Below are 24,282 nucleotides of genomic sequence, written 5' to 3'. Positions count from 1 at the left end.
ATTCAAGTAACAAGGAGAATAACTAAAGCCGATAAGTATGCTTGAAGAGATACAGTTTTTTACTCCAAGTAAATAAGTGAGGAAATAAATAAAGAGTAATTAGCAGATCACGTTAAAAAAACTGTTTATTACGAAAACAATTTACATAACAAGTCATGTAACTATGATAAGAAAAATAATACAGTACATATCAATAATGTCTACAATACAATCACAGTGGCTGACTAATTAGCAATCAGAGAGATAATGGTATCAGTATTATTAATATTTATATTTTAAACGACGACAAAACAATTTGAAATACACGTATAGTAGTTAAAATATCCATGTTCACCAGAATCAAATTTATTTATTTCATTAAATAACCATTATCAATTACGCTGCAGACACCCGTAATACTTTTAGCCTTCTCACTGGCTAGATACAGAATTATATCTGCCACCTCTTCAGCATCAGAATATCTTCCTAAAGCAGTCATCTGTCCTGCATCTTTACCCTCTAGTTCTGAAGGAATGTTAGCATTGGCTATAATCTCCGTAACTACAGGTCCAGGATTGACGCAATTCACTCTGACACCAGAAGGAGCAAGTTCAACAGCTGCACATCTTGTAAAGTGATCCATGCCAGCTTTAGATATGCTGTAAGCTGATAACCCTGCTACCTTGTAAGACGTAGAAGCTACACTGGAAACGTTTATAATATTACCTTTAGTTTCTTTGAGGTGAGGAATAGCTAGATTAGTTATCTGGACAACGGAACGAAGATTTGTATTCATGACTTCATCGTAGTACTTTAATGTATCAGATTGCTCAAGAGTAGCAAAGCGAAGAATGCCAGCATTATTTACAAGCACGTCGAGTTTCCCGAATTTATCTACCGTCTTTTGAACAACAGTCTTGGTCTGTTCTTCATTGGAGACATCAGCTTTGATGACGAGGGTTGGAGCTCCATATTGTTCGCATTTCTTAGCGACTTCTTGCAGTCGGGTTTCGTTTCTGCCGACGATGGCGACTGATGCTCCTTCTTTAGCGAACAGTTCCACAGTGGCCGCACCAATACCTGAACTTCCTCCGGTCACGAGCGCTACTTTGTTGGCAAACATATTGATAGACTTTACGGTATCGAGTTTGATAGCGTACTATGCCGAAATTACTTATAAATACGTTTTATCATAAGATGCGGAACTGATTAGTCTAAAAATAAACGATAATTCTAATGAATAACGTAACATCTATACATATAATAAATCTGTAGAAAAGTAATTTTTGTACATTGAAGAAATTGACAAAAAAAATAGCCAGCATTTTAAAGGATAACTAACAGAACCCATTTCCATCATTTTTGTCATTTTTGTCTGTTTGTCTGTTTATCTGTTTGTTTGTTCGGGATTCACGTAAAATCTACGAATTAAATGCAGACAATGCTTATATACAAAAATTCTACGTAACTTGGGGTATTACTTAGTTTTTGTTTCATCGAAATCGATTCACTCTATCAAAAGATATGATTAATTTTGTGAATTCAAGATGTAAAATATTACGACACGCAGTCTATTTGTCAAAACTGTACATTTGAATGTTGTACTTATATTAGTTGATCGGCCTATTATTAATCTTTACACAGAAAATCACACCTTTATAAGTAACTTCGGAAGAAAAAAAAAATGAAAATTTTGTTTAGCCAAGGTTAAAGTAGCTCCATCTGTGGTAAATAAAATACATCAAATTTGTCAAAGGGGCGAGGTGGTAAATGACAATATTACCATACATTCTTTATAGAGGATTATTATTTCAACAGATGGAGTTGTGTATTTTCCGTAATTCACCATATTTTAACACGTAGTGTAATTTTTCGATAGACATTTCAATAGTGTTTGTCAGTTTGCCGTGCCACATCAAAATCCAACTATAATTATTACCTTGATGAAAAGAAAATTAATAGTTCTCAGCCAAATTTAAAACGGTGCCATCTTAATTATTTTTTGAACATTATGTCAAAAATGTTGACTTTAGTGGAACTATTAATTATCATTTAAAGTTACAGATGGAGTTCATATCAGGATTTTTTCATAAACATAGTTTAGCTTATCTTCCACTAATGTGGTGGCCTTAAAACAAATAACTTTGAGTGAGTAGTATTAAGTAGACCTTAATTATTTTTTCTGATGCAAAATATGTAAACTTAATCCTAGAAGAAATGAGGATCTATCTCTCGCAAGCGCTGCTAAGCGTCAGGTAGAAGCCCAGATACAAAGAGCAGATAAGAAATGGGAGCTCTCTCTATTTAATACCATACACACGTAAAATGCTTTATATGTCTGAAAACGTACAAATTACGCGCCGCATTCCAGAGACATGCTTACTTTCAACTTCTGATCGCAAATACACTGTTCACGATTACGAACAGTCTCAGTAAGACCCGAGCCAAGTCTAAAAACCCTAAAAAACACCTTTTATATAAAACTACGTTTGATGTCATTTAATCACAAATACAGAATTGTTCTCTGTTGCAAATCCTATCCACCTATATCCTATCCTAATCCAGAATGCATTGCAGGTGTGCATTGCACAAAAACCAATGGTATCCTATTCGAGAAGTCAAAAGAGTTGACCTGCCAACGTCAGCTTCTGCGCTAAGCAAGTGTTCTTCATAGTACCATCAGAATTACATTCATCGTTGAATGAGGTGAATAAATTTTCAGAAACCACAATAACAGTAGGAGCCAAAGCGTATTATCGCTTCATAGAGCTCTGATTGGCCCCAGGTGACCAAGTCAGGTCTGATTTATTCGTTCATCAGATCTTTGAAAGTGTTTCGGTGGATACTTACTGTCGTCCTGTTTACGTGTGACACAAAATATGGTATATAAACGTCCTCCGCAAGAGCGAAATTTTCCCGGTGTGCGGTAGTGACGCACAGTATACAACACTTATGTTTCTTTTGATTTGCTGGCTCCACCAAGAAATGACAAATTGCGAGCGTACATTCTGAAAATCTTGGCAAAACTGCAGGTTTCAAGTACGAACACATGAAGTGGACTCTCACAGATACGTACATTTTGCCTATTCGTGAACTAATGCAAACATTTCGGTGGAGTCCCGGCTTAGGCCACCACATTAGGCGTGCGCGATCCTCGGGCGTGTGAGTAGCGCGGGCGCCGCGCGTGCGTCGCGATCGCGTTGCGTGAGCGTCGCGTTTTGCTGCCCTGCGCCATTTGCAGCGCGCTCGCGGCGCGCACGCGCCGCTCTCCTTGACGTTTAACTGCTAAGGCGTTTAGCGGGCGGCGGGGATAGCGGGCGAAGGGGTCAGAACGCAACTCGAGCGCCGCGTGCTCGCCGCGAGCGCGTCGCTTGCACTCTTCACACATGCCGCAGGGCAGCAAAACGCGACGTTCACGCAGCGCGCTCGCGACTCCCGCGCTACTCACACGCCCGAGGATCGCGCACGCCTGATGTGGGGTCAGCCTTACCATAGTGAGTAAGTGAAACTATCCTACCCTATGCACCTGCTGATGATGATGACTCATTTTATCATCCATCCAGCTATTCCCCAACTATGTTGGTGTTGGCTTCCAGTGACCGAATCCGTTTGAGTACCAATATTTTGCTTGGAGCGACTACCTATCTACCTATCTTCAATCCAGTCAACTACACAAGACGATATCCATGGTAAGACTGACAGACTTTCTGGCTTCTGATTAGTCGCAGCAGCTGCAGAAAATGTACAAATGACAGCTTTGTCAGACTCAAAGCATATAGACATAGATTATAGCTGTTTCCTGTTAAAATTACTTACGCACCATACGTAATAATTTTCCAAATTGGCTGACTAGATTCAGAGATATTCACAGCGTCACAAACTTTACTTCTTTTGTTTAGATAAATGGTCACATCCACAACACAACCTTGATCATGAATCTATGCGACTGCTAAGTGCTAATCCTAATTATACTGTCACGTGAAAGAATGCACCTACGGGATAAGTAGTATTTTGACTATTATATTGCCCACGCAGACGAAGTTGCGGGCAACAGCTAGTCTCTAAATATACACAAGTGTAGAAAAACTTGTAGTTCAAAGTCTGGAATTCCCAGACTTGAGCAAGCTTGAATATCGCAGTTTAACCTATCGGATACGTAGCGGGTACAGACTCACACCAGAGGTTTTGGCGAGATATATTACAAAAACTGAAAAAGAAGTTTAGGTAAAGATGGACAAAAAGGGGAGTGCATAAAGAGGTTGAGAAATCTGCTATATTCACATATTGACTTCGCTTCTCATTAACTTCTCTCTTAGTTTGATAAACTTACATATTTGGCATTGACAGGCGATTGATAATATTTGGATTATTTTTTGACAAAAATAATGCAAAAATCACGCGAAAGTAGCCCAACAACAAAAGTTTAAGTGTAAGTGTGGGTCCACACTGCGAGCCTAGCGCGGTTGCGACGACGGGCACGAAGTATCAAAGTATCAACATATGAAACTCGCCTTTGCGTCCATATTGCAGTGACTAAGGCGGAAGCCTAGTGCGATGGGACTGAGCGAGACAGCGCGCGTAAGTTTCAAACGCTTCTATCTTCGCGTTCTGGCCACACTACGGGCCTAGTCATCGAGCGACCCAATGCGCGGGCGGCGGGGGTAACAAACCATTGTCGGTTGTCTTAAAAATGGCGGTGAATACTGAATCGTTCATAAGTGCAATTCAATCTAAACCACCGATCTGGCAAAGCAAACATCCACACCACAATAATCGCACAATAACAAGAAAGTTATGGAGTGAAATAAAAGAACAATTTCCTGGAAGTGAAGGTGTTGCACTCCTGATGTACGTCAAACCGCTACAAGAGCTCGCGCCTTCACTGTGGTCACCCCACGCCACCGCTCGCCGCGTCCGCCTAGGCTCCAGTCACCGCGCTTGCAGTGTGGACCCACACTGAGCCTGGTTGTGTTCCGATCCCCCATTGCATTACTGCATTGACGTGAAAAGTCATCTCAGCCTGAAAGAAGAAGCAGCATATTACTGGCTTGTGCTTGAACTGAAAAAATACTATAGTGGAAAATTTTGTTTGATGGTCTGCAAAGGTGTACGTTAATTATTTAATTCTGAACAGGTTTTTATGAAGTGTTTCCTCATTATTACATTGTTTGTGCCCATTACTTATCTTTTGATTGCTAACGATAAATAAATACTTGTACGCAATATTACACAATACATGTTTAATTTATCTATAAGAAATAGTAATGAAGTCGGAGTGCAAAATTAGGCACTCAGATTTTCTAGAGTTATCATTATAATGGTCCTCACCTACACACCTACAGTCTTATTAAAACGTCATGGGGAGATATAACACATCATTTAGTTGGTCTCAACAAAGACACTGAAGGAAGAAACTCATTGATGTAGGTAACTGATTTTGTAAATATTGTGATTATAATACCTACGTTGAGCAGTCGGCACTTGACTGGTATGACGAAGAAGATGATGGATTAATTGATATGGATGAGTCCCAAGATGAATTGATTGGTGGAAATTCTACTTACTATTCAGAATATGACGAGGCCCACCTTCAATCAGTACATGTCAGAAAGATGTTAGGACGGTACCTAACCATGCTCTCGACCATAGCTACTTACAGGAAAACATCCCCACAACAGCTTGGTTTTAACTGGCACAAGCCCAAGCTTGATACATACGTTAGAAAACAGAAGTATAGAAAAATAAAACAAAACACCATGAATATAAAAAATTATAATAATTTCATGAGTATGTTCTATAAATTACACAAACAATTCAAATACCTTCGTAAATGTGGTTAGTGCAGGGTCCACGTCTTAATGCTCAAGTCGTTGATAATGGAATGTGAGAAAATACTTTCCGATGACTACTAGAAAGATAAAGAAAAAACACACGTGTAATTATTATCTGTTTATCTTTTTAAGCCTAAGTCAATTTTTAAGACGTGATAAAGAAGATTCTCATTATATAAGATATTTATGACCATATCAATAAAACAATATGATCACATATACGGCTAAAGCCCGATGAAACATATACTCTATTTACATTTGTATGTTAGTTCCCTCGTATGCCTTTTTTTAGATAAAAAATTCTCAGATGACCACTACACATACACGTACATCCCATAACCGGATAAAAAGCATAGCATAGCATATGTCTTTTCCCATGTTTTAGAGACTATTTATGTACCATTTAAATCGGTACAGTAGTTTTCGCTTAAGCCTAATAGACAGAGATAATTTCGCATTCATAATATTAGTAAGGATTATACTTTTCTAAACATTTAAATACATGCTTTATGTATTGTTCCGTAAATGGACAAGACCATCGATTTTTGATACAAAGAAGATAACATCACAAATACAGGCAATCGCTATCTTCACGTAAAAACCCAAAAAGTGATATTACTAGACAATATTGAGTAACAAGTCATTGGCATCAACGATGACATAGCAAATAGACCAATATTACACAATAACATCATTTACCATGACTGTCCTTTTAACGAATCTAATCAGACTAATCAGATAATTAAACGTATATTTAAACAGGTTCAGCTTAGTGCACAATCAAACTCAATAGTGTAAAGTCTATCAATATGTTTGCCAACAAAGTAGTGCTCGTGACTGGAGGAAGTTCAGGTATTGGCGCGGCTACTGTAGAGCTGTTCGCTAAAGAAGGAGCATCAGTCGCCTTCGTCGGCAGAAACGAAACTCGACTGGAGGAAGTCGCTAAGAAATGCGAACAATATGGAGCTGCAACACTCGTCATCAAAGCTGATGTCTCTAAAGAAGAAGAAGCAAAAACCGTCGTTCAACGAACAGTAGATAAGTTTGGAAAACTCGATGTGCTTGTGAACAATGCTGGCATTCTACGTCATGCTACTGTAACTGACCCTAAATTCTTGGAGAATTTTGACGAGATTATGAACACGAATTTGCGTCCTGTGGTCCTTTTGAGCAGTCTTGCAATTCCTCACCTCATCGCCTCTAAAGGAAACATCGTAAACGTGTCCAGTGTTTTGGCAACTTGGATCAAGATTCCTGGGACTATATCCTATTGTATGTCCAAAGCTGCCATGGACCATTTCACAAGAGGAGCTGCTACGGAACTAGCTCCTCACGGTGTAAGAGTAAATTCTATCAACCCTGGACCAGTCTTGACAGACATTGCTGCAAACGCCGACATGCCTAAGGATTTAAATCAGGACAATATCGTGGAAAAGCTGACTGCGTTAGGAAGATTTTCTGAATCTGAAGAGATTGCTGAATTGATCCTGTACCTAGCTAGGGCTCGCAGTGTGACCGGTTCTTGTTATCTCATTGATAATGGAATGTATCTGAAGTAAACTTGTAATTTTAATTTTACAACTTTTCTGGTTATTTATTATGTTAGTGTAATAATTTTAATTTTGAAATAAAACTAATCACATTACCTATTACATTTGTCAGTGGTCTAATATATGTTATTCATTTTTATATTGAATGTGTCTTATACCACTCACAGATTTTTGTTCTCGCTAGAAACTTACAAATACTTACGGACGAAACTATCTTTCATTCCGTCATAGAATTCATTACAATGCAAAAAAGACAAAAAGAATAATCAGCAGCATGGAGATAATATTGCACTTCTGAGAAACAATTATTTAATAGGGTTGTTTCCAATTTTCGGAAATCTATTTAGATAGCTTCTAAATAATTTTAAGATCACCCTCTCTTTCATTTTTCGTCTCAAATCTTTTTATTTTTTATGTATTACATTTTTTTCTATTTCTCTTAAAATATTGCTCAGAAAACGCTAGATCACGTGACTGTGACGTCAACGTTCTCTGTTCATTCCTTTACATTTTAAAGCACATCTAACGAGAAAAAACTGACACCAACTAATGGATTTCTTAATTTTAATAATGTATTTTTATAAAATAGCTACAAAAACTATAATATTTTATACATATAAATTATTTTTATACATTTGCACAAAAATAAAATGCCTCAAATGTTTTGAGTTGTGTAGGTACGTGGAAAAATGAAACGGTGCAAAGAAACGTAAAGTTTGTGTTTATTTATATTGTTATGTTTGTGTCCGCGTTCGAAAAGATTTGATGCTTTTTCAAAAAATTTAAATTAAATGAATGTCTACAAGGTTTGTGTTGTGCGAGGTTGTGGAAATACGACCATTAGTGCTCCAAATAAACTGTTCATCCACGTTCCGCTGAATAAAAATCTTGGTTATCAAAGAATTGAGCGACCATAAAAGAGTCTACTCCTGGCAGATTGGAATCTATCAGCTTTCATAAATCCTTTCTCCATAATTCTTTAGCAGTTGTATCACTTAAATGCAATTAACACACAGAACTTCACAGAAGCAAATAAACAAAACATTAATTCTGAGGTTATTTCGATATAACTGTCACTGTCAAATACTTGTCATTGTCAAATATAGAAAGGATGACGTCATCGGTCTCTTCTCGTCGTTTTTAATGGCGTGATATCATAAGCTCTAAATTAAAATTTCATAAATTAATTAAAAAATATATGGTCAGTTATAAATAATATAATATAGCTTATCGTGTTTCTAGTTTTGTGAACTTTCGGTGCATTTATTTATTTTTAACTAAATGAATACTTGGAAACAACCCTATTGTTTCTCAGAAGTGCAATATTATCTCCATGCTTATTATGTATTTACATAATAAGTCTTCAGTTGATTACGACTGTCATCAAACTCAAGGTCTATAATACATATTATAATGCAAACATAAACATGTAGTTTACCCTCTGCCACAGGTGACTAATTCAGTGTCATCACAAAAAAATAAACTACTATAAGTTCGGCCGTTCAGAGAATGCGTTCCTGACACGTCGTGATTGAACTGACGACGTAACTTTGTAATGGCGTTGCAGTTACGATAAAAATATTTTTGCTGGTTGTTTACCGTTTTTTCAATTGATGAGCATTAAAACAACATTATTATATCAATAATCAATGAATGTTATAATTTTGTGCCAAACTGAGTGTCAAATAACTTGGTAAACAATATTTTTCTAAATGTATACTGCGCTATTACAAGGTTATGTCAGCGCTTTATATTTTGTAGTGCTGTGCTAAAAATAACAGGCAAGTATCGTAATCTGTTCTTATACAGTTATACCTACTTACTTAATAATACATACATTTTGTTTTTCTTTTTAAGAATTTGAAAATAAAGGACTATAAATAACTTTTATGAAATATAAAAATAAAACTATGACCAAACCGAACGCGCGAAAGAAAATAGCATTTTTATATTTAGGTTGAAAATGGTAACCCCAATGGCGTTATGGGCCGCCAAATCGATGAACTGGCTCTGGAGTACGGTCATCGCGTTCTAAGAATTCTACCGTATCATTGCCAATATAACGCGATCGGGCTAATCTGGGCTCAAATAAAAGGTTACGCCGCCCGCCACAATACTTCCCTGCCATTCAGGACGAAAAAAATGATGACCCTATTAAAAGAAGCCTGCGGGGAAGTTACAAGAGATGACTGGGCAAAGGTTGTTGGGAAGACTAAAAACCTGATTTTGGAACATTTTGACCGAGATATCAGGATTGATTCTGTTATTGGTAATAATATAATTATACATGTAGGCGAAGATGATGATGAGACACCACCTCCTCAAGCAAATCGGAGTCTGATTAATATTCTGTACGCACATTCAATTCAATGTACTTACTTTATTGCATAGAAATACAGTTTGTAACTTTGTAACAGAGAATAATTAAAACAATTTTATTATATGAATATTACCTTTCTTTTGGTTTCCACTTAAATAACTAAAATATAAATTTTATATGATTCCGCCAATTTAAAACGAAAATAATCTTAAAATAATGCGGCGGTTCATTTTGGAGGAACGGTAACGAACTTAGTGTTATGTTGTGCCCATCACTAGTCGTGACTAACTGATAGGTGTCAGGAACGAACGTTCTCTGAACGGCCGAAGTATAAAAATATGTTTTTGAAATAGGTCAAAACTTTGTTTAACAATAAAATACTCTTGTAGAGAAGAATTGTGTGGTAGGTAAAATATACTAGAATAGAGATATGTAGAAAAAATAAATAAATTGGTTAAGATGCGATAAATATATTTCTCAAAACACAACACATATTGAATTACTCTTGACAAAATCAATTAGCGACCAAAGATCCGTTGTCAATGACATAATTAGCACCAGTTATACTCTTCGCTTTATCACTAGCAAGGAATACGATAAGATCACCAATCTCATGAGGCTCTGACACTCGGTTGATCTTCATGGCTTTACTGGTTTCTTCCCAGGACACCTGCAAGCCTGCAGTTTCTATAATCTCAGTTCTTGTAGGCCCTGGACTGACAGTATTCACTCTCACTCCAGATGACAGCAGACCCAATGCAGCACCACGACCAAAGTGATCCAAAGCAGCCTTAGATACACAGTACGACAAGAAGTTGGGATTACCTAACAGTGAAGTTCCATAAGTACTAGACACATTCACTATATTCCCTTTCGTTTTTATAAGATAAGGAGCTACTAAGTGTGATAAATACACAGGAGCTCGAAGATTTGTTTGTATTGCTGTATCGAATCCTTCCATCAGGTGCTCATCAAGGATAGATCCAAAGTTAGCCATCCCAGCGTTGTTGACGAGTACATCGATTTGTCCAAATCTATCGATTGTTTCTGTCACGATTTCTCTAAGATCTTCATCTTTGGTTAGGTCTGCTTTCACGATAAGTGTTGGTGCGCAAAGCCTTTCACAGCGTTCAGCTACTTTCTTCAATTTGTCTGGATTTCTTCCAACTATTACCACACAAGCTTTTTCTTTAGCAAACAACTCTGCTGTCGCCGCTCCTATGCCGGAGCCACCTCCGGTAACTATGACAACCTTGTCTTTGAAACTCATGTTAACGTTTTCAATAACCGTAGCGATACTGATGTCGTTCTAAACTCTGTTGCCTATATATACTGCAGCATCCAAAATCACGTAGTCACGTTACGTTCAAACTATGGAGTTATTTCTTAGTGTAATGCTCCGTCATTTTGTGGTGTCTCAGAATAAATTAACATCGAGCTACCAATGTTCATAATATTCAACTATTCATGTAGTATGTGTCATGGATTATCACATGTATGGTAATAGGTTACAGTGCAGTTAAGGCGCGGCTCCACCGCAGTGCACGCTGTGCACGGACACGCGGCGCATTTTAGCTGCGTGTATTCATTTGTTTGACAACGTGGGTCTACGTTTCCACTGAAGTACACGAATATGACCCACGACTATGTATAGCGTGGCACGGCGCACGGGTAGACCCACGCTGACAGCGTTGAGCTACGTAACCGCTTACAACAACTGCTCTGCGATAACCGAGCTGTACATAGTCGTGGGTCTTATTCGAGTACTCCAGTGGAAACGTAGACCCACGTTGACAGCGTTGAGCTATGTAACCGCCTATTCGAGCAAGCCACGCGTGTATCAATGACGTCAATTCATGCGTAGCCTCTCCGTGGGTTGCAGTGGACACAACCACATACATTTTCTTACAAAGCGAAGCTTAATACACGTGCGTAGCCTCTCCGTGCACCGCGGTGGAGCCGCGCCTTTAAGGTTTTGTAAACAAATGACTGCACACTTCCTGACGAGGTATTTTTAAACTCATTCGTTTTGGAGATGTGGATAATTGGATGAATTAGCTACTTGCTGTAGGTCAGCTCAGGAATGTTACGTGCTAGTGTGAAAACTGAGTTTGAATTGTGTATAAGTGAAGTCAGTGATTTGACCGTCTATTTTCAAACTCTCATTAAAATTGTACAAATTAGAGATATTATGCCTAAAATAAGTAAAAAATAAAAATGATATTTTCATTTGGGGATTAAGTGTAACTGGACTCTTAGCAGATACTATCTTTGATCCATGGATCAAATCTAGCAAGCGTAACGTAACCTTGTTTAAAGTTAGACCATTCCATAGATGACTATTATTTATTTTTATTTACTTAAAGTTGTACCAACCGTTTTGTGTACATTTTAGCTTAAGTATACAATTTTATATCGCCAACGTTTTATGACCATGAGCTCCATACCATCGATCCTTTTGTGTTCAAAATGACACTCAATAATGACATGAATCAACAATCAAAGATGTCAACAAATTGCCATGAAAACGAACAGTAAACGTTACAACGCTTTAAGGTAGAATTCCGTGGATAGCGGCTACGACAGCCGCGCGCGGCTTACGACAGTCGTCGGCCGCGCGCGACAATAGTCAACCTATGAAAATGTATGGCGCCGCTGCCGAGGTCCGCGACAGTCGCGCGCGGCCGACGAATTTCGTAAGCCGCGCGCGACCGTATGCATCTCAACATGGTCTAGCGCTTAGTAACATCTATATAATTTTAGTAAAACCAGAATTGAATCGTTTTTTATTTAGTCGGCAAAACTTCCTTTTGTTTTCATTACAATACAAAAATGCTTTTGAATCAGTATTGGGTAGTATCCTTCATCATTTCTACTTTTAAAGGTAGAATTCCGTGGATCGCGGCTTACGCAGCCGCGCGCGGCTTACGACAGTCGTCGGCCGCGCGCGACAATAGTCAACCTATGAAAATGTATGGCGCCGCTGCCGAGGCTCGCGACAGTCGCGCGCGGCCGACGAAATTCGTAAGCCGCGCGCGGCATTGTGTTGAAATTAGTAGATTTTGTTCGTCCGTTCCCTCTAGTCGAAGTGCTAATTGATATTCTTGAAGAAGAAGAGGATGACGTATTGCTGTGGCTGTATTATGAAAATAGATTACCAATCGACCCTATTTTTAAAAAGTAGAAATGATGAAGGATACTACCCAATACTGATTAAAAAGCATTTGTATTGTAATGAAAACAAAAGGAAGTTTTGCCGACTAAATAAAAAACGATTCAATTCTGGTTTTACTAAAATTATATAGATGTTACTAAGCGCTAGACCATGTTGAGATGCATACGGCCGCGCGCGGCTTACGAAATTCGTCGGCCGCGCGCGACTGTCGCGGACCTCGGCAGCGGCGCCATACATTTTCATAGGTTGACTATTGTCGCGCGCGGCCGACGACTGTCGTAAGCCGCGCGCGGCTGTCGTAGCCGCTATCCACGGAATTCTACCTTTAAAAATAGGGTCGATTGGTAATCTATTTTCATAATACAGCCACAGCAATACGTCATCCTCTTCTTCTTCAAGGATATCAATTAGCACTTCGACTAGAGGGAACGGACGAATAAAATCTACTAATTTCAACACAATGCCGCGCGCGGCTTACGAATTTCGTCGGCCGCGCGCGACTGTCGCGAGCCTCGGCAGCGGCGCCATACATTTTCATAGGTTGACTATTGTCGCGCGCGGCCGACGACTGTCGTAAGCCGCGCGCGGCTGCGTAAGCCGCGACCCACGGAATTCTACCTTTATTGATAACAATCATAACAAAAGTACAGAATTCTAATGAGTTACCTGTCCACACAATGCTAAATCATGTAGTAAGGAAACTTGTTTGTAATCACATCATCATCTTTCATTGTATTTTGATTTTTATAGTCTTAGTAATACACGTCAAAATCGTCTGCCACGCTGTCCTTATCTGCGTTGGCTTTAAAAATCTTACTGGCTGCGCAGATTCTGTGTCATTTTAGCTACAGTCGTCTACAAGACTTCTAGCTTTTTCTAGCGTTTTCCCTAGTGTCAGAAAACCCTTATCAATACCACAGCGTAGATTTAAAATTGAAACTAAAAATCTGATCGTGTGCGGTCAATGATGTTAGAGGGGACATGAAAATAAAAGGTTTTGTATGCTTCTTTGCCCGGGTAACTGGGTTTGGGAGGTCGGACAGGCAGTGGCTCCTTGTGAAACACTGCATCCGGTTAGACTGGAAGCCACATACACATACACCAACATAGTTAGGAAAAGCTAGGCAGATGATGATGAACTAAAATAAATTAGGAAAAAGTGCTACAAAACAATGAATATTAATTTATTTCTCGAAGACAAAATACATTTGAGTATATAAACAACATATATATGTACTGTATGTTTTAGGTTAAACAGGTAAAATGTAGAACACACATTTTTTTCTATTATCAAATGTAAATACCTTATATATTGACTGCTATAAACGTTATAGAACAGATAAACAAACACAATGTATTTCCTTGGCACTGGTAAATTACACAATTTTCCTTATCGATTAATACTTTTAAAAACTTAGAACTTCAACAACACACCATTGTCTACACCATAATTAGAGCCAGTCACACCTTTCGCCTTATCACTTGCCAAAAACATGATAACATCAGCCACTTCTTCAGGCTCTGAAATCCTGTGCAGAGCTGTAGCATTCACATTGTTCTCCCAGACTTTATCTGTCTCCAAGCCCATGAGCATATCAGTACGAACAGGCCCAGGACTGACGATGTTCACCCTCACGCCATAAGCCGACAGCTCTAAGGCAGCTCCAATGGTGAAATGATTTAGGGCAGCCTTAGAAATACAGTACATCATCAACTGAGAAGCTTGGACGTATGTCGTAGCTAGTATGCTTGATATATTGATAATGTTCCCTTTCGTCTTCGCTAAGTGTGGAGCCGCTAAACTTGTCAGATGTATGATGGCCCGCAAGTTAATACCAGTCACTTCATCGTAGATTTTCATCACATCAGGGCTCGCTAATGTAGTATTCTTCAAAATAGCAGCGTTGTTAACCAGAACATCAAGTTTGCCAAACTTTTCAACTGTTTTTTTGACAATAGTGTTCGCTTCTGCATCGTTAGCCACATCTGCCTTGATTATCAGGGTTGGGGCTCCAAGTTGTTCGCAGCGCTGCGCTACTTTTTTCAGATTAGCTTCGTTTCGGCCGACTATAGCAATGTTAGCTCCATCCTTCGCGAATTGGATGGCAGTGGCTGCACCGATGCCGGCACTGCCTCCGGTAATAAGGACCACTTTGTTCTTGAAGCTCATGTTGAACAACTGCTAGGTTCGAAGACTGGTGGCGTATTAAAGGATAACTGTCTGTCTACTCAATGATATAGGTACAGAAGTTCTAAAGGAACGCCTCTCAGTTTACGCGGTATATGTATGTCATGTACCTAATTTGAAATGGAAATGCATGCTTATAAGACAGGCATGTCAGTAAAAGAAGTCATATGGCCTTACTACAAAAACTGAAACCCCTGTTTTACACTTGTCTAAAAAAAATTTGGCTGCAAAAGGAACCCTTTGTCAACGTCATAATTTGACATTTTTTTAGACAAGGCATAAACTGACGTTTAAAAGTTTTTGTGGTAAGACGGTTAACGTCTAGTAAATCTGCCAAGTTTGAGGTAACTTCGTGAATATAAATAACTCAAAATCAGGTATTTAGATGGTCATTTATTTTATTATGTTTAGTTATTTGTAATGGACTTGTCTATTTATTTATTTGTGATGAATGTGAAGCCGTTGATATTTGGATATTTGGTTGCTCGTGAAACCCATTATCGATCAGATAAAAGCACATGAAATTCTGTTCTTCGGTATTTTAGTTTGTCGCGAAATGCAGACATGTATCTATTGATTTAAGTGGATATTGAATTTCTTTGTAGAACTGCTGTTTACTAACTTTATTATGTCTCTGTTATTAGATGCTATTACATGATTGACGGTCAATTACTCCGACAATTATAGTTCTATAGAAGTCCATTCATGTTTTATCAGTTGTTTGTATAGAACCCCCATTATGTCGTGTGAATATAAACAGCTTGAAATACGTCGCTAATCATATGTTTAAGTCCTCTTTAAGAGAACAAGGCGAATTGAAATTGTGGCTTACGAAACATTTTTTGTCCAAAAATGTATATATTTTGGAAGATAATCAGTAGCTAAGGTAAATATTAACAAAACAGAAAAACGATAAGAAAAAACTTATTGCAACTGGCTAGAAACCTCCCTCTGCCTTAAATATAGGTATCTCTTCACCTTTCATATAGATCGATTCAGATGATTAGCCGTTGCGTTGTAGAATTTATGAAAAATATATAAAGTGACTAAGTAATTATGATGTTGTGACCAATGTAGAATGTATTATTCTTATAATTCGTATTATTTTTCCTGGCTGTACAATAATTGTAAATGTTTTTGTGTTTAATTTATGTTAAAAGACACTGTTCAACACCAATGTTAACTTGTTGCTGAATAAAAAAAAATATTATAATTTTAAAATGAACCATTTATTTAGCTACATACAGGAGCCGAGAACTTGGTACATAATATATGTAAAGGGTCCTGCTATCCTGACGGAACCAATACAGTCCGCCTATAAATCCGACGGGACGTCCGAACACTTCAGCTGTCTTAACCGCGTGCCCCTACGAGCTTCTATGTATACGCTAAATGTGGATAAGAACTATGTTCACTGTTGAATATAGTGGTGTTCTGTATTGATTTTTAAATAATTCTTTGATTTTGTTACTGATGTAGTAGTAGTGTTATAAGTCGTATTGTCCTTACTTCGTTAAAAAGGTCTTAAACTGCCTAAACAAGTAAACTGATAGTGATTTCAGATCTTATATACGTTGATTAATGTTTTAGAGCGGTGTAAAGTCCCTCAATTTTAACTGCATATATCTACACTTACTCATATTATAATGCTGATTTTTTTTTTGCTTCAATGTCTTATTCTCAAGAACTAATGAACCACAATAATTTCAACGTATTAATTGTAATATCCCATAAAATATGCGACATTGTAAAATATCCAAACTTAAACATTCACATTTCTTATCCAGCACTTTATACAATTTTCAGATGTACCGGCCATATGTTAGCCAAGAAAGGGTTGAGCAAGTCCTACCTGTGGGGGCTGGGATGGGGTCGGGAGGGGGTCGGGGGTAGGATTTACACCCCTCATTTGTTTGCAATGACCCCCAAGCACTATCTCCTTAGAGCGTCTTCGTATCGTCTTGGCTTAAGCGCTGCTTACGTTATTAGGTACCCATGTTTTTGGTGAAATTTTCGTTTGAAATGTATTGGTTTTTAGGGAATTTAGTACTTGTTTTGTTGTGTTCTTGTTATTATTCTTTATTACACAGAATTCGTTTGGACAAACGGAAAACAGAGAGTTTATGTACAACAGCGAACTTAACCCTGCTGGGTTCTCTTACAGACAACCTCTGTAAGAGAACCCAGCAGGGTTAACCAGACTTGTGCTCTTGCTTTCGTAGTACATATATGAAAATATGTTAGTGTACATAAGTACATAGTTACTTTTTCCGTTTTGATTCCGTTCTAAAATTAGTCCTTATGGCTATTATTCCTTGCAATACACTAGAGAATTATTCTCCAGAACAATGTACTTAACTAAATCAGTGCAGCTGATCAATCTTGAACCAGCTACAAACAAACATGTTATAAAAAAATAACACCAAACTACTTCGGTATCCACGTAAACAACGATCATCTCCAAGATTTCCGATAGACTTGCATAAAAATCTTGAAAACTGCACTTAGTAAGGCCATTAAGTAAACTTGCAAGACTTGTATAGCTTAAGAGCCTCCAATCTTCATAGCAAGACTTTAGGGTAAGTGCCACTGTTGTCGTCTTCGCTAATAACCGACGTAAATATTGCCAGCGGACTTAATATTAAAACGATTTAAGTGTACGTTAACGAAATGGCGATGGCGATGTTAGTAGACATTTTGATAGGGTTCTTTAGTTAAAGTGTTGTGTTTTACGAAGTGTATGAAGATAGGTAAGTAGTTATTGTGAACATAATGATTGAATATTCGATTTTTTTCTACGATAATGTTCTTCGCCATAACATTAGTAAAACTTCATGTATCGCAACTTAGACTTGGTTAACATATCGTCTTCTGACAACATTTTATCTTAATTGGTTTAACAACTTTGCTGATGTTATTTTTATAAAGACATGCAAAGCTATTTTCATATTTATTTCATAAATAGTGGATAAGCAACAAACATCCCACATTATATTCCACACCATACCTCAGAAAAATATTGATTATTCCGCTCACACGTACAAACACCATCCTTGTAATCCAATACGCGAACTAAGATCAATCATAGTAATTACTTCACGACGTTTCCCCAACAATGACGACAAATGCGACAGTTACGACAGATCCAACAATTTTTTATCATACATTGTCGTCCCAATTCCCAAGTCGGGAGCCGGGAAAGTAATAGATAGCTGGTGCGAAACAATTCTAACGGTAATTGGGGTAGATGCCTCGTGAGGATCTCTGACACACTTGACATATGACGATATTGTGTAAATTGTATACCCATATTTTGTACGTGACGTCAACTGGGTGTGTTACCCCATTTTGGATTGCTTGGGCTCCTGATAGTTTTTTGTTTGGTGACCAGTTTTGGTAGCTATGGTCTGGACTTCTGTTCAGATGTTTTGTGAAATCATGATACTTTCTGAGAAGATCTAATACATAGTTGAAGTATGTATTATTTAAATCGTTTGGTTAAAATGTTAAAAAAAAATTACAAGTCAAGAATGGATGTAGATACCTAGGAATCCTACACTATTTTACATATTTTAATTTAATAACTATTCTAGATAAATCGGTCATCTGTTGGGGTCGAATTCCAGTGTAACTGGATGCAACAGAAAACTGCAGTCTTGGATAAAAATGTGGGTTGATATATTCATTACTTTTGCTTAACGATAAATGACAGCATACTCTTTATGTAGGTAATTGATGTATTAAGTATGAATAGGTACTTAAGTACTGAGGTACCTTAGGTTATTAATAATTGCAAGGTTAAGCAAATGCGCATTAGAGATCTAAATGAATTAATATTTATACTGCGATATGCTTTGATTGACTGATCCTTCCGTGTAGGAGACTATAAGATTCTGCTATTGCATAATTTTATTGTAACTAAATAAATAAATACTTCGTATGGTACCTACTTAAGTAAATTCTATCCACGACATAATTCAAGGTGCTCCCTAGACGTTTAGGTACACGTGCAATTTTGCGAATTGTCCAAACAATGATCTTTTTTGTAATAATTACGTAATTTATAAATGAGCATAATCACAATTTATTGGTCGCGGTTTGCAGACAAAATAACCTTATTCAATGTTGGCGTTTCGCGTAACAGCTTTAAGTAAGTAGTAAATTCTTCAATGTCTAAATAAGTAACTAATAATATTAGACTAAGCGATACCTACTCAGGGCACGCCACCATCGTGGCGGTAAGTCCCCTCACGTACCGCATGACGCAGGTCCTCACCGGACACGGTTGTTTCGGGAGGTACCTGCACCGCATCGGTCGTGAGGAGGCGCCCGGGTGTCACCATTGTGCGGACAGCCCCGAGGACACGGTGGACCACACAGTCCAGGTGTGCCCCGCATGGGAGGGGCACCGCCGGGTCCTCGTCGAGGCTTTGGGCGGCGGCGACCTCTCGGGTGAGTTCGGGTGGCTCATCGTCCCTCTGTCTACTTAGACGACAGACCCGTGTCGACGGCGCGCGTTGTTCCACGCGCTCCTCAAAGAGATGTCAGCAACCCCAGCGGGGCCCAGCAGGGCCAAGGCCTGCCGGGGCTGCGGGTTGTTCGAAAGAGATACCGCGGCCCTGGTACATAAAAGGCCTATGACGGAACACGACGGTTTTTAGTCAGTAAGAGTCTGACACTCCCTCACCGCTGCTAACCCACAGCGGGAGGGGTCATTTGATGATTTTTGACGTCGGAAAAAAAAAAAAAAGCGATACCTACTCAGTTATATCAATAGATAGGGTATAAATTTATCAACTCAGTATACCTTTTTTTTATGGTAAATCATCAAATGACCTCTCCCGCTGTAGGTTAACAGCGTGAGGGAGTGTCAGACTCTTACTTCCTTTTATATACAAGGGCCGCGGTAACTCTTTCGAACAATTTCGCAGCCCTCGAAGAATCCTGCAGCCCGCGAACAATCCCTCGAAAAATTCAGTATACCTGACAATAAAAATCATAATCTCCTGCGGACTTCACTATGAAGTTGCAAACGATACACGACCGAGCAACGGTTAAAACAGGTTGTACCTAATAAAAGTTAGGTTCAACCAATCAGATACGTCCAAATCCTCAAGAGATAGGTACATTAGAAGGTAGGTCTTCTATTATAATTTTGTATTCTTGATTCACATTCTGCAATACGGATCTTAGATACGCGAAACAAAGCACGTCCGTCAAGGCTAATGCCCGCACACAACCAAATAAATATTGTTTGTTGGTATCATAAATAAGGGCCGGGACAGACGTCGGGACACGTCACCTTTTGATACATTCCTACTGTCGTTATTAATGACAAGTCATCGGTGTGTCCTCCCGGCGGACTGCAGGGTTGCCAGGAAAATGTAGTGTTGCTACTCTAAATAATATTGGGAAAGAAAAGGAGGTTGGGGAATTTGGATATTAAATTATGGATTCTAATATTGTTATTGCGAAAGTGTTTGTGTAATACTGTGCAGTCTACATAACACAACTGGTTAGGTTATATCAAAATGATTGCATCGATTTATAAATACATAAATGTGACGCGAAAAGACAGAAAAATTATACCAATACTATCTTCGCTTAACTATGTGTTTCGTCTATACTGGTCAAATTACACACTTGTGTACTATAATGTCCTGTGCAGTTGTTTGATCTGCTACTGGAACTTCCGCCATTTCTGACAAAGACAATCTGTCTGAACGCCATTATTTCTACTGAATGTTCAACGGTAATATCATCAACTATCACAATAATAGTTGAATAGATCTCCAAAATTGTCAAAAAACTACTTGTACCTCACAGCCCTATCCCCGAGGCCTGCCCGGCATAATAATAGATCGGAGGGGGGGTATCGCACATTCACCACCCTTTAATATCATGTGAGAGTTTCGCTAAATTTATCAATGGCACTATGCGACCTGCACTCCAGCTGTAGGTACATATTACTTATTCAGTAAGCGATGGCGACAGCGATCTTTTGTTTTATAAGGAATATGGTTCTGCAGAAATACATGCCGACTGTTTGTCTGATAGCTCAAAAGGTATCCTCAACTGCATATAAACTCTCTCATGCTTTAATTAGTGCCTAGCTAGGATAATGCCCTTATAAGTCACAATAATTGTAGTATAAGTTACAATTCGTTGCTGGGGAGTTTGTTGCGCTACTTCTTCTTCCCAGCAAAAACACACTCGAAGTGGTGAAGGGTGGGCGTTTTGGGGGCTGTCTATTGTAAATTCCTGACGACCAAAAAGTGCTGTCTTGCGGTTTCCGTCCTGGTCATAGTACTGTAACAGCCTTGGTCAATATTACGGATGACATCAGGCTGGGCATGGAAGGTGGGAAATTAACGGTTCTTGCACTGCTGGACTTCAGCAATGCTTTTAATACCGTCGATTTCGACATTTTGCTTGGTATTCTTCGCTCTCTTAACATATCTCCGACGGCCATTGATTGGTTTCATAGTTACCTGTACGGGCGCCGGCAACGTATTCGCATTGAAGATAAATATTCTTCATGGTGTGAAACGACTGCTGGTGTGCCGCAGGGTGGCGTGTCGTCCCCATTACTCTTCGCTATATTTATTAATTCAATTTCTAATAAACTACTTTCTTCCTATCACCTTTATGCAGATGATCTCCAGATCTATTCACAGGCTCCACTGGATCAACTAGCAGAAGCAATTGAGACCATAAATAAAGATCTTAGTCAAATAGCTGAGTGGAGTAGGTGCTATGGACTAAGCGTCAACCCTCTAAAAACCCAGCTCATTGTTATCGGCAGTTCGCGGATGGTATCTAGAATTGACTGGTTTCGTCTCCCACAAGTCATTTTTGATGGTGTCCAAATACCCTTCAGTAAGAAGGTTAAGAACTTGGGAATATTCATGGACTGCAGTTTGTCTTGGGAACCACAGATGCAGGAAATCAGCAGACGGTTATTTGCTTCTGCAGGATCTCTGAGACGGCTGCGGAACTTTCTACCCACTGCCACGAAAATTGCGCTTGCACAATCTCTTTTACTTCCTATCCTTGACTATGCCGATGCCAGCTATCTTGACCTCAGAGTGGACCAACTAGATAAACTTGAGCGACTTCAAAATGTTTGTATAAGATTCATATTTGGTTTGCGCAAATATGATCATGTATCAGAATTTCGCACTAAACTCAAGTGGCTTCCTATGCGACTTCGTCGGAATGCTCATATTCTTTCTTTACTGTACTGTATTCTCTTCCACCCTACGACCCCTTCTTATCTTAAAGATCGTTTCGAGTTTGTATGTGACACGCATTCGCGGTCTCTAAGGTCATCAGAGAACTTAAAACTGAAGATGCCGGTGCATTCCACGACTTTTTATGACAAGTCATTTGTTGTCCAAGCAACTCGTTTGTGGAATGCACTGCCTGTATCTATCAGGCGCGCACAGTCTCTTGCTGTTTTCAAGAGTATGGTGAAGAGCTATTATATGAAACTTTAACACTCTCTCTACTTTCTTTATATTTATATATTTTTTTTTTTTTTCTCCCATCCAACATTCCTTATATATGTGTATGTATTGTTTATTTGCTTATACTTGTATATATACCTTTTTAATCATTATTTGTACGCCTACTACCCGTAATATATCTATTTAAAATCGACTCCATCCAAAGGTTGTCTGTAAGAGATTGCTTTTGAGCGATAAGACCGCCTATTGTACTTACACGTATTTTTTTTTTGTAATGTCCTTTTCTGTTTATTTTGGTGTACAATAAAGAATATTCTATTCTATTCTATTATAATCTAGGTTTGAATAAATGATTTTTGATTTTGAATAAAAAGGGGTTGATTTTCAGTCGGTCAACGGTCCTATCATCAGGATATAGCTGAGTAGGTAACAGTGTTTTACCACAGTTGTCAGGGTTTCTGATAGGTACATGGTACTCACGTACTACCTACCCGACTTGATTTAGCTTTCCTCTTCAAAACATGGTATACTATACTAGTGATTCACGGACTGACCACTGGTGGTCAGTTTTATCGTTCCACCATGCCACTTACCTAACTTGAATTGTTTGGTCATGAATTCCTTCGTCGAACATTGTATTCAAGGCAAATATGTATATCTGTCCCCAATACTTAATAGTTCTTTTAATCTACTGTACATAAATCCTGAAACTATGTAGTCGTAACGATACATTGCAATTCGAAATCGCAATCCAACTAACATCGCCCACTCATTCAACGCCAACAACAATCCACGAACCTTTAAACCATACAAAATATTAAATTACAACGAAAATTCACGTACGAAAATCTTGTAGAATGGAATTTATTGCCTCCTATATGTTGTTTTATTTATAAGAAAGCATGGGCCGCTCTGGGAGATGAAATTACGTGATACCATTGCGAATCAAAGTGATATACAGCTTTCTGTGTGGCACAATCAGTTACCTGAGTGTTTGTTGTTTCATTTGGGCCTAGTCGCTCGATTGACGACGATTATAATAGGATTTGTATGAGCGCCTGATGTGTTTGAGTTAAAAATCAGTCTTGTGAATTATTGCCTGACGGTTTTATTCATCAGCAATCTTTGTGTTAACATTATTGTGTGCATTAACATTATTATGCATACCTACCAAAATTGCACAGATTCTAGAGAAGTATTAGGTACTCAAATTCAATTTTTTTCAGATATGCACAGTAGTGCATGCACATCTAGTAACAGCTGTCTAAATAAACTGAACGAATTAGGTATCTGCCTTTCAAACAATAATATTTGGGTCAGCATTCAGTCTAACCAGAAAGCACTAGTGTTTTACATGGATGTAGGCAATGGCTATCCGACTTCCACAAACCATTTACCAGAAAAAATCGAAATCGAGTTTATTAAAACATAAATAGTACCTACATGGTTATTTTGTGGATATCTTTACTTAATAAATTCTAAGAATCCATTCAGTTTTGAAGATAAGAAAGTTCTTTGCATAATTAAAAAAGTAATTGCACAATATTATGCATAGGTACGGTTCGGTTTTTTTTTTAACTGTCGGAATATTTTAAGTTATTGTCACGAGAATCTCAGTACACCTAAACTATTCAATGAATAATTAGGTACTGTAGGCAAGCAATTTCTTTCTTAAAAAAATATTTACTCTAATAATTTCAATCATTTCACTGTAGGATTTCAAAACGCAATTCATTGTTTGATCTGCGCTAAACGAAACGTAACAAAATA

At 38.3% G+C, this 24,282-nt stretch overlaps 4 protein-coding genes across 4 annotated transcripts; 1 reads left to right on the top strand and 3 right to left on the bottom strand.

The window, feature by feature from the left end:
* Nucleotides 1-132: 132 nt before the first annotated feature.
* Nucleotides 133-1,203, bottom strand: LOC124639591 (3-oxoacyl-[acyl-carrier-protein] reductase FabG-like). The gene has a single exon (XM_047177030.1). The coding sequence runs from the start codon at nt 1,100-1,102 to the stop codon at nt 350-352; it is 753 nt and encodes a 250-aa protein (XP_047032986.1). The 5' UTR covers nt 1,103-1,203; the 3' UTR covers nt 133-349.
* Nucleotides 1,204-6,239: 5,036 nt separating this feature from the next.
* On the top strand, nt 6,240-7,464 carry LOC124639858 (3-oxoacyl-[acyl-carrier-protein] reductase FabG-like). Its single transcript, XM_047177365.1, has one exon. The coding sequence runs from the start codon at nt 6,620-6,622 to the stop codon at nt 7,367-7,369; it is 750 nt and encodes a 249-aa protein (XP_047033321.1). The 5' UTR covers nt 6,240-6,619; the 3' UTR covers nt 7,370-7,464.
* Nucleotides 7,465-10,134: 2,670 nt separating this feature from the next.
* On the bottom strand, nt 10,135-10,988 carry LOC124639857 (3-oxoacyl-[acyl-carrier-protein] reductase FabG-like). The gene has a single exon (XM_047177364.1). The coding sequence runs from the start codon at nt 10,948-10,950 to the stop codon at nt 10,195-10,197; it is 756 nt and encodes a 251-aa protein (XP_047033320.1). The 5' UTR covers nt 10,951-10,988; the 3' UTR covers nt 10,135-10,194.
* A 3,030-nt stretch (nt 10,989-14,018) lies between these two features.
* Nucleotides 14,019-15,040, bottom strand: LOC124639469 (3-oxoacyl-[acyl-carrier-protein] reductase FabG-like). Its single transcript, XM_047176845.1, has one exon. The coding sequence runs from the start codon at nt 15,023-15,025 to the stop codon at nt 14,270-14,272; it is 756 nt and encodes a 251-aa protein (XP_047032801.1). The 5' UTR covers nt 15,026-15,040; the 3' UTR covers nt 14,019-14,269.
* Between the last annotated feature and the right edge of the window lie 9,242 nt (nt 15,041-24,282).

Source organism: Helicoverpa zea, chromosome 19 (assembly GCF_022581195.2).
Source record: "Helicoverpa zea isolate HzStark_Cry1AcR chromosome 19, ilHelZeax1.1, whole genome shotgun sequence".
In the NCBI taxonomy this organism is placed as follows: Eukaryota; Metazoa; Arthropoda; class Insecta; order Lepidoptera; family Noctuidae; genus Helicoverpa; species Helicoverpa zea.
Note: the sequence above shows the minus strand (reverse complement) of the source record. Positions and strands in the feature narration are given on the sequence as shown.